The 11,680-nt window shown below is 40.8% G+C and overlaps 1 protein-coding gene across 1 annotated transcript in view; it reads left to right on the forward strand.

Moving 5' to 3' along the window:
* LOC126194648 (leucine-rich PPR motif-containing protein, mitochondrial) overlaps positions 1–5,687 on the forward strand; it is a 194,171-nt gene extending 188,484 nt beyond the window's left edge. Inside the window, exons 20-21 of the mRNA XM_049932831.1 lie at positions 5,158–5,309; positions 5,516–5,687. Of these exons, the coding sequence (XP_049788788.1) occupies positions 5,158–5,309; positions 5,516–5,584 (221 nt within the window). The 3' untranslated portion in view covers positions 5,585–5,687. The remainder of the gene's footprint in view (positions 1–5,157; positions 5,310–5,515) is intronic.
* Positions 5,688–11,680: the final 5,993 nt, after the last annotated feature.

Here is an 11,680-nt window from a genome sequence, read left to right on the forward strand (position 1 = left end):
ACAAAAAAGGCAAATGTGCTCCTGTTCAAAAGATTCTGATTGAAAAGTTCGGTACCAGCTGCCTCGTTCTATTTTCCTTAGTACCTCTAGAAATTTGACATGTGAACATATCTGCACTTTTTTATTTTGAGAGAAAATGAGGCAGCGACAGTGAGAAAGAGACAGAAAAGTAATAAATACTGAAAGATAGTAGATAGTGGTTGTGGTATAGAAAGATAGAAGGAGCGATGGAGAGGGGTGTGTGTGTGTGAGAGAGAGAGAGAGAGAGAGAGAGAGAGAGAGAGTAGCAGTGGGACATACTGTAGTTCATAGTGGCAGAACAGTGCTAGGAAAAGAGTGAAAGAGACAGCACCAGTGGGAGAGGACTAAAGAGAAGGAAAAATGGAGGTGGGTTAGAGCCAAAGTCTTTGACAATGGCAACGAGGAAGAGAGAGGTAGTGACAGTGGGAAGGGAATGAATGAGAAAGTAAAAGTATTAGAGAGCAAGAGGAAGACAATGACAGTGTGAGGAGACAGTATTAGTAGGACAGAACATGAGATTGTGGCCGAGAGCTGGGCAGAGTGAGAGTGAGAGAGAGAGAGAGAGAGAGAGAGAGAGAGATAATGACGATGAGTTGGGCTGAATGAGGAGGTGAGAATGGACTAGTGGGTGTGAGTGAGTTACAGTTAGGGGTGTTTGTGGGAGTGAGAGGCGACTTGCATGTTAAAAAGACCATGAATATGTTTGCATGCCAAAACTTTTAGGAAAATTTTTAAAGGTTCTGAGGAAGGTAGAATGAGGCAGCTGGTGCTCCACTTTTTAGCATTTTAGACAGGTGCATATTCACATTCTTCCACTGGTAAAAATCTTACAAAGTCAGTTTGGGAGGAAAACTGTGTGCATACATATTAATAAAGGGTACATAAGTAAAGAGATTAATCTATTTTTTTTTTTTACCAAAAAACAATTATTTTCAATTCAAATTTTGGATTTTTATAGTTTCTCTCCTTTGAGTCTGTTTTAACGTGAATTTACTTCCATGTTGTTGGGATTAACACACTTTGGTGTAAATACTACTTCTTCTGGCACAAAACTTCTTATTCTTGACCGTGAATATAACGTATTTGTCATTTATTGGACTTCTTCCTCAGATACAGGCAGCACTCATGACATGACATTTACGTATTGCGCAGAAGATAACTGAATAGCTTCTTGGTTTTGTTCCCCCCATGAACCATGGACCTTGCCGTTGGTGGGGAGGCTTGCGTGCCTCAGCGATACAGATAGCCGTACCGTAGGTGCAACCACAACGGAGGGGTATCTGTTGAGAGGCCAGACAAACGTGTGGTTCCTGAAGAGGGGCAGCAGCCTTTTCAGTAGTTGCAAGGGCAACAGTCTGGATGATTGACTGATGTGGCCTTGTAACAATAACCAAAACGGCCTTGCTGTGCTGGTACTGCGAACGGCTGAAAGCAAGGGGAAAATACAGCTGTAATTTTTCCCGAGGGCATGCAGCTTTACTGTATGATTAAATGATGATGGCGTCCTCTTGGGTAAAATATTCCGGAGGTAAAATAGTCCCCCATTCGGATCTCTGGGCGGGGACTACTCAAGAGGATGTCGTTATCAGGAGAAAGAAAACTGGCGTTCTACGGATCGGAGCGTGGAATGTCAGATCCCTTAATCGGGCAGGTAGGTTAGAAAATTTAAAAAGGGAAATGGATAGGTTGAAGTTAGATATAGTGGGAATTAGTAAAGTTCGGTGGCAGGAGGAACAAGACTTGTGGTCAGGTGACTACAGGGTTATAAACACAAAATCAAATAGGGGTAATGCAGGAGTAGGTTTAATAATGAATAGGAAAATAGGAATGCGGGTAAGCTACTACAAACAGCATAGTGAACGCATTATTGTGGCCAAGATAGATACGAAGCCCACACCTACTACAGTATTACAAGTTTATATGCCAACTAGCTCTGCAGATGACGAAGAAATTGATGAAATGTATGATGAAATAAAAGAAATTATTCAGATTGTGAAGGGAGACGAAAATTTAATAGTCATGGGTGACTGGAATTCGAGTGTAGGAAAAGGGAGAGAAGGAAACATAGTAGGTGAATATGGATTGGTGCTAAGAAATGAAAGAGGAAGCCGCCTGGTAGAATTTTGCACAGAGCACAACATAACCATAGCTAACACTTGGTTTAAGAATCATGAAAGAAGGTTATATACATGGAAGAACCCTGGAGATACTAAAAGGTATCAGATAGATTATATAATGGTAAGACAGAGATTTAGGAACCAGGTTTTAAATTGTAAAACATTTCCAGGGGCAGATGTGGACTCTGACCACAATCTATTGGTTATGACCTGTAGATTAAAACTGAAGAAACTGCAAAAAGGTGGGAATTTAAGGAGATGGGATCTGGATAAACTGAAAGAACCAGAGGTTGTACAGAGTTTCAGGGAGAGCATAAGGGAACAATTGACAGGAATGGGGTAAAGAACTACAGTAGAAGAAGAATGGGTAGCTTTGAGGGATGAAGTAGCGAAGGCAGCAGAGGATCAAGTAGGTAAAAAGACGAGGGCTAGTAGAAATCCTTGGGTAACAGAAGAAATATTGAATTTAATTGATGAAAGGAGAAAATATAAAAATGCAGTAAATGAAGCAGGCAAAAAGGAATACAAACGTCTCAAAAATGAGATCAACAGGAAGTGCAAAATGGCTAAGCAGGGATGGCTAGAGGACAAATGTAAGGACGTAGAGGCCTATCTCACTAGGGGTAAGATAGATACTGCCTACAGGAAAATTAAAGAGACCTTTGGAGATAAGAGAATGACTTGTATGAATATCAAGAGCTCAGATGGAAACCCAGTTCTAAGCTAAGAAGGGAAAGCAGAAAGTTGGAAGAAGTATATAGAGGGTCTACACAAGGGCGATGTACTTGAGGACAATATTATGGAAATGGAAGAGGATGTAGATGAAGATGAAATGGGAGATATGATACTGCGTGAAGAGTTTGACAGAGCACTGAAAGACCTAAGTCGAAACAAGGCCCCCGGAGTAGACAACATTCCATTGGAACTACTGACGGCCTTGGGAGAGCCAGTCCTGACAAAACTCTACCATCTGGTGAGCAAGATGTATGAAACAGGTGAAATACCCTCAGACTTCAAGAAGAATATAATAATTCCAATCCCAAAGAAAGCAGGTGTTGACAGATGTGAAAATTACCGAACTATCAGTTTAATAAGTCACAGCTGCAAAATACTAACACGAATTCTTTACAGACGAATGGAAAAACTGGTAGAAGCGGACCTCGGGGAAGATCAGTTTGGATTCCGTATAAATATTGGAACACGTGAGGCAATACTGACCTTACGACTTATCTTAGAAGAAAGATTAAGGAAAGGCAAACCTACGTTTCTAGCATTTGTAGACTTAGAGAAAGCTTTTGACAATGTTGACTGGAATACTCTCTTTCAAATTCTAAAGGTGGCAGGGGTAAAATACAGGGAGCGCAAGGCTATTTACAATTTGTACAGAAACCAGATGGCAGTTATAAGAGTCGAGGGACATGAAAGGGAAGCAGTGGTTGGGAAGGGAGTAAGACAGGGTTGTAGCCTCTCCCCGATGTTGTTCAATCTGTATATTGAGCAAGCAGTAAAGGAAACAGAAGAAAAATTCGGAGTAGGTATTAAAATTCATGGAGAAGAAATAAAAACTTTGAGGTTCGCCGATGACATTGTAATTCTGTCAGAGACAGCAAAGGACTTGGAAGAGCAGTTGAATGGAATGGACAGTGTCTTGAAAGGAGGATATAAGATGAACATCAACAAAAGCAAAACAAGGATAATGGAATGTAGTCTAATGAAGTCGGGTGATGCTGAGGGAATTAGATTAGGAAATGAGACACTTAAAGTAGTAAAGGAGTTTTGCTATTTGGGGAGCAAAATAACTGATGATGGTCGAAGTAGAGAGGATATCAAATGTAGACTGGCAATGGCAAGGAAAGCGTTTCTGAAGAAGAGAAATTTGTTAACATCGAGTATAGATTTAAGTGTCAGGAAGTCATTTCTGAAAGTATTTGTATGGAGTGTAGCCATGTATGGAAGTGAAACATGGACGATAAATAGTTTGGACAAGAAGAGAATAGAAGCTTTCGAAATGTGGTGCTACAGAAGAATGCTGAAGATAAGGTGGGTAGATCATGTAACTAATGAGGAGGTATTGAATAGGATTGGGGAGAAGAGAAGTTTGTGGCACAACTTGACCAGAAGAAGGGATCGGTTGGTAGGACATGTTCTGAGGCATCAAGGGATCACCAATTTAGTATTGGAGGGCAGCGTGGAGGGTAAAAATCGTAGAGGGAGACCAAGAGATGAATACAATAAGCAGATTCAGAAGGATGTAGGTTGCAGTAGGTACTGGGAGATGAAAAAGCTGGCACAGGATAGAGTAGCATGGAGAGCTGCATCAAACCAGTCTCAGGACTGAAGACCATAACAACAACAATAATTATTATTCAGGCAACACAAATGGCTATCACACACATCATACAAAAATACATCTTCTCCACTCGAGAACTAAAGACAGAGTCTCTCTATTAATTGACAAAAAAATTGAATGAGGTTTCCCTCATTTGTTACTGCCTTCCATCATAGCAAAATACATCTTTTGCTGATGCTTGCAGCATACACGCTAATGTTTTTTGTCAGTGCTTTTATTACGTACCAATACAACTGTCATCAAACATACATATCAACGGACATTACAAGTAATCTGCAAGCTTAACTGTGTTTCCAGTCTTTGATGGCACAGCTGAAATCATAATCAAGGATTGACGATTCTACAGATGTAGTCAGTCAAATGTTGGTCAAAATCAGTTTACTTATAAAACCCCATTTATAACAAAGAAATTGTATGTTCTTATAGTTTTCAACAGTCACACTAGTAGACAGAACTGCAAAAGAGCCGTACAAAAAGCTTCAGTGTCATAGTCTCAGAGAAGGAAAATAAAACACACTGATGAACTATTTTGTGGGAAAATACACACTAATATGGTGTGAAATTGTAATGAAAATCCCAATAACTAGGCTAACAATTATAACAAGTGTTAATGTGTCATCTTTTCATATATCAAGTTTTGTGACATAATTGGATTTCTGATTCTTGCAGCAAAACATGGTGAAATTGAGGAAGCATTGAATGTCCTGAATACTGCAGTGAACGACATCTGCCTAGAGAACTTCAACCGGACATCACTTTTGAGGCTCAAAGATCAGGTGGAAAGTCAGGGCAAAGTTTTCCCACACAAAATACCAGAAAAGGTGAGAACACACAAGTTTCCACAATGAATTTTTTTAAGCACCGTGATTTTAATGCAAATATTTTTTTACTTCTACTGCCACAAATAAAACAGTACTATTGTGTAATCACATGTAACCAAATTTAGACAAATAAAAAGAAAGAAATGAATAATTGTATGTGACATTGACAGTACAGATAAATAACTTTAAAATCTTCACATTTTCAGAGATCAAAATCAAGTAGTTCCAGTTCGAGTTCAAGTGATGATGAGAAGCAAGAACCAGCACAGCGATGAAAATGGAATAATATTTATTTTTGCATTTAGTTCAATGTATTTCCATGCTGTTGCTAGTCACTATCTTAAAAGTGTATTAAAATATATTTAACTGTTAAATGCAGATATTCCTAGAATTATTTAGAACAATGTGCTCTCTTGCAATTAATTATACAAACATCCTCTTTCTGTAACACAAATAAGAAACAATACTTGTGCTGAACTGTACAGATATTCATTTCTTGTCTGTAGGATGCAAGAGTGTGCTTGGTGGCATTCCACAGTGACAAGTATTTGTTTCTAATGGGCAGTCAAGTGAACCAGCATAACACACAGTCTGCATGACACGTGTCATCACTGTTGTAGGTGAACAGCATAGTGCCACATCACAGATCCACATATTTGTTGGTGGTTTGCCCAGCTGTTGACATGGAGGCATGCAAAGGAAAGCAGAGAGGAGTCATTTGTTTCCTGGCGGCTGATAGTGCTGGAGTATGTGAAATTCCATGTCCGCTGTGTATGGTGAACATGTCATTGCAAGGCAATCCACGCTCAGGACAGGCCCATCAACTCATTACCCCTGATGTGATGGGGAGGACTGATGGCCTTATCCGGAGAGACCAATAAATTGCGGAGGAAAAAATTAGTGTTCAGGTCGGCATTAACCATGACTTCGTAGTTACCATTATCAAAGGTCACATGCATTACTGCAAAATTTGCATGCAGTGGGTGTTTCATTAACTAATGGAGGACAAAAGATGGACAGAATAGTGTCAGGTCTGAGTCATCTGCTGCAATACCATGAGGAAGAGTATGTGTTTCTGTCCCGTATTGTCACAGGACATGAAACTGAGTGCCACTATGTCAAGCCCGAGAGCAAATGGCCAACAGTGGAAACGTCTCACAACTCCCCCATCAGAAATCCAAAGCTGTTTATGCAAGTTCCAGTAAGGTCATTATGACTTCGTTCAACTGCAAGGCCCCTCTGCTCGTCAGGTTCCTTGAACGTGGAACCACAGTTAATGTGCAGTGCTATGAAGACACTTTGTAGAAACTGTGGTGTACCATGAAGTCAAAATGCTCAGGAATGCTGTTGGACAGAATCATCCTGTAGCACAATAACGCACGTCACACTTCCAATCAAAGACTGCACTTCAGCAGGTTGGCTGGGAAAGACTGCAGCATCCTCTGTACAGCCTGGATCCATGTGATTTTGACATCTTTGGTGGTCTGAAGAAAGACAGGTGTGGACGTTGGTTTCAGTCAGACAAGGAAGTGCAAAAGTGGGTGCAGTTGTGGATCCGGCAGAGGCAGAAGTGTTACACAAAACAGGAAGCCATCCTCTCAGTATATAAATGCTGTTTCATCAGATATTAGGTTTTCATTTGACTGCCCCTCATAAGACACATAGTACATAACATGGATATAAGCTCAGAATTATTGAAAATATTTAATTACATAACAGTGAGACTCAGTGTGAATAGATTATTTTCCTTTCCTTTTGTGTTCAAATTGCAAAGCTTTTTGGATACACAGCCTCTTTGCTCCACAAGTTTTTTCAAGAAAAGGAGTGGTGCAACTCATTCCAAGCAATGGAAATTTCAGGATGAAACACAATTGAGGCAAGGCAGCCAATTGCTTATAAAGAAAGGAAGGCAACCACACAGTTGGTGGCCCTTCCACTCGATGTAATTGGATGGTAGACAAATGATCCTCAAGATCAGGTCACACATGTGTACAGTAAGGTAGACTTCCCAGGAGCATGATAGCTGGTGAGGTTGAGCTTGTTCTGAAGGTACACATCACATATTCTCTGACAGCTGTTGAGCTTTCAGTAGCATTCTGCTGTGATGTCATAGCCAATGCGAGCACGTTAAATGTGATTGTAGCAAGTTATTTGGTGAATTTTTATTCAGTTTGTCACAAGTTGTCATTGCTGATGGCGGAGCTAAATGACAGATTCTACACAAGCAAATGAGACATACAGTTTGCGTGATACAAACTTTCTTCAAATGCAAAGAGTGTGTGTGTGTGTGTGTGTGTGTGTGTGTGTGTGTGTGTGTGTGTGTGTGTGTTTCATACATACTGCACCTGTTGCTTGAAACCAGCAACAGTGGAATCCCCGTCTGTGCCTCGAAGTGCCATTGTTAGTGAATTGGGTCACAATGGGTCACATCACAATATATAAATACTATTACATTCAGCAGGAAGTCATCCCTGATGTAAGCAGATGTGTGGCCAGCTTTCGGCCGTGAAATGACAATGACAGCAACAAAATTGACTGGAAGCTGTAACTTACCAACACTGAGGTATTACCATAAAAACATTAGTAAAATCATGTGATTAGTCAGAGCAGACACTTCAAGGCCACCTGCTGTTACCTCATATCTTACAGACTATAATGATCAGCAACTCTTTTTAATAATCTTTCCACATACACTCATGCTCAGAAAAAAACAGAACACCCTGAATGGCTAGAGATAGGAAGTTCATATTCGCAGGACATGTACATTAATATGTTCTGCAGAAATGAATAGCATTTGAACTATGTCGGCCTGCGGGTTTAAGGTCAACACTGATATCACTGACAACACCATCTACTGGTAAAACGCGCTTGCAGCTCTCATTGTTGCTACAAAGCAAAGGTAATGGATCAGTACGTCCAGTCACTTCATCCCAGTGACTTTGAAAGAGGGCACATTATTGACATGAGAGAATGCTGCTCGTGTGGGACGAAGTGTTTCGACAGTACAACGGGTGCGTGAAGAATGGTTCATGGAAGGTTGTAGAACACGAGAGGATGGGTCAGGTCGCACCAACCAGACCGCCCCCCCTACCCCCCAAAAAGATTGACACCTCATCCAAATGACATTGCAGGACAGATCTGCGTCCTCCTTGGCACTGCGCAGCAGTGGAACACATCATACACTATCAAAGGTGACAGTCCATTGCCGTTTATTATGGCATGGGTTACATATGCATCATCCACTTCTCCACCTACCTTTGACAAATGTGCAGAAACATGCTAGACGGCAATAGTGTGTGGAACGATGTCATTGGGGACAGGAATGGTATCAGGTAGTGTTTTTGGATGAATTCAGGTTCTGTTTATTGAAAGTGATGGCCACATTTGCACAAATCATACAGTGCCAACTCAAGGCCTTATGGTGTGATGCGAACAAGACAATGCACGATCACATGCTGCTGCATGAATACATGCGTTCTTAGCATCACAGGATGTCAGCCTTTTGCCTGCCGGATCACCCAACTTGTCACCAATCAAAAATGTGTGGAATATGCTGAAACAATGGGTGCATTGCTGTGACCCAACGCCAACCACCACAGATGAACTTTGGAACCAGGTGTGTGCAGCATGGATGGCTATACCACAGGACACCATTTGTACCTTATACATGTCAATGCCATCATGCATGGAGCTCATTATCAGAGCCGATGGCGGACCTTGTGCCTACTAGGCAAGAGGACACCTGCTGAACCAAGATACTGAAAAGCCAATCATTTCTGCAGAACATACTAATGTACATGTCCTGTAAGTATGAATGTGTGTGTGTGTGTGTGTGTGAACAAGTCACTTAACCAGATGTGAAATTTGTGGAGACTTTCTTTAAATATCGGAAATGTACCTGTATTAAGCAAGAGCATGGGACTTTTAACATTTTCCAGAAAATTCTCAGTTTAGCCACTTGCACATTACAGAAAGTCTGACCAAGTACCTTCTTTATTAAAACAGCCCCTCAGAGCACGAGTGGTGTAACTCACATCAGTCTCATTTTGAGATATTTTGTGGTTTACTAGGATTGTTGTGCAAAAGTTAGAAATACTTGTTTGTTAATTTTTTTGGTCACATATCTTATCAGAATAGTTTTTCTAACTCAGATTAACAATTTCAATAAATTTTATCTAGTTGTAGACCGGCTATAAGGGCATAAACAAAGTTCCACATTTTATATAAACAGATAAATGATTGTATTTATTATAAGAATATACATGGCAGGCAAGGACGTTGTGTTTACATAATCTTTGTTATTAATTGTCAATATTATCATTTCCATTCATGGTCCCGTGTCTTCAGCATTGTCACAAGAAAGATGTCTCAAAGTAGTGGTGACTAACAAAAGTTCTTATAATCTCCTCTTTTGTAACAACCTTTGGCCCTTTTTTACAGCTGTCCTTGAGGTATGTTAGTCGGAGAAACTGTGCATACTTGTTTTAGATCCTGGCATGAAATCCAATGTCTGTTGAGCGTCCTTGAAAAACAGTGAATACATCACACTTTTGGAACCAAAACCATTGGATCCTTAGCCATGACACTGGAAGTTTTTCAGTGCCAGTCTTCCTTTTGGCGATTGGCTTCAAGTTTTCCACAGACAAGAAGTCACTTTCATTACAGTGACGTGAAAGGGACTTTTCTCCTTGAATTGGCAATTATACTGTACCAATCACTGGGACAAAATATCGGTTTTCTATTGAGGCAAAATTACCATAATTGGCAAGATAGGAATGGCCCCATGTCGTGAACTTAGGTCTACAATTTCAGCATTATTCTTTTCACTTAAAACTAGTTTCATTAAAGTCATGACTATTCAAATTCCTGTTCTGTCCTATACAAGTATCACTGCATATTACAACATATTCTGCAGATGGCGCTCATGTTTCGATGTGTTTCACAAAACGTGCATCAATTTCCTGTGAACCTGTACGTCCAGTCACTTCATCCCAGCAGTGCACACATTGTAATTTTGATGACATTTCTTAGCACGCAAATTGTAAACATAAATTATGTTTTTAATAAGCTACTTGACATGTCAGTCTAGGAAAGTATAAAGGTTTTTCTAAATGAAAAGAAAAGGCATAGGAGGAACTGATTTTTCATTGTCCACTTTCATGGGTTCCTGAGCTTTTTCAGCCTTACATCGATGCAATTTGTGATCCTGTTGAAGCTGTGCCCTTTCTTATTTACCTGTCGAATGTTAAAAATTTTGCTAATAAACTTGATTGACCAATTTTGCTGTAATCTAGAATTTTATCTACAGCTGTTATGTCTCAGCAGATGTACTTTATACTACACTGAAGAGCCAAAGAAACTGGTACACCTGCCTGAGATCGTGTAGGGTACCCCCAAGCACACAGAAGCCCCGCGACACAACATGGCATGGACTCTACCTATGTCTGAAGAAGTGCTGGAGGGAACTGACACCATGAATTCTGCAGAGCTGTCCACAAATCTGCGAGGGGGTGGAGATCTCTTCTGAACAGCATGTTGCAAGGCATCCCAGAAACACTCAATAATGTTCAAGTCTAGGGAGTTTGGTGTCCAGCAGAAGTGTTTAAACCCAGAAGAGCATTCCTGGAGCTACTCTGTAGCAATTCTGGACATGTTCGGTGTCACATTGTCCTGCTGGAATTGCCCAAGTCCATCGGAATGCACAATAGACATGAATGTATGCTGGTAATCAGACAGGATGCTTATGTACTTTTCACCTGTCAGAGTTGTACCTAGGCATCACGGGTCCCATACCACTCCAACTGCACATGCCCAACACCATTACAGAGCCTCCACCAACTTGAACAGTCCCATGCTGACATGCAGAGTCCGTGGATTCATGAGGTTGTCTCTATACCCGCACTCGTCCATCCGCACGACGCAATTCAAAACAAGACTCATCCAACCAGGCCATGTTTCCAGTTATCAACAGTCCTACGTCAGTGTTAATGGGTCCGGGCGAGGTGTAAAGCTTTGTGTCATGCAGTCAAGGGTGCACAAAAGGGCCTTGGGCTCCGAAAACCAACATTTATGATGTTTTGTAGAATGGTTAGCACGCTTACACTTGATATCTCAGCATTGGAATCTGCAGCAATATGCGAAGGGATTGTACTTCTGTCACATTGAATCATTCTCTTCTCTTGTTGTTGGTTCCATTCCTGCAGGATCTTTTTCTGGCCACGGGGATGTCAGAGATTTGACGTTTTACCAGATTTTTGATATTTGTGGTACACTTGTGAAATGATTGTATGGGAAAATCCCCACTTCGTCACTACCTCAGAGATGCTGTGTTCCATCGCTCATGCACAGACTGTAACACCACATTCAAACTC

Source organism: Schistocerca nitens, chromosome 7, assembly GCF_023898315.1.
Source record: "Schistocerca nitens isolate TAMUIC-IGC-003100 chromosome 7, iqSchNite1.1, whole genome shotgun sequence".
Lineage (NCBI taxonomy): Eukaryota > Metazoa > Arthropoda > Insecta > Orthoptera > Acrididae > Schistocerca > Schistocerca nitens.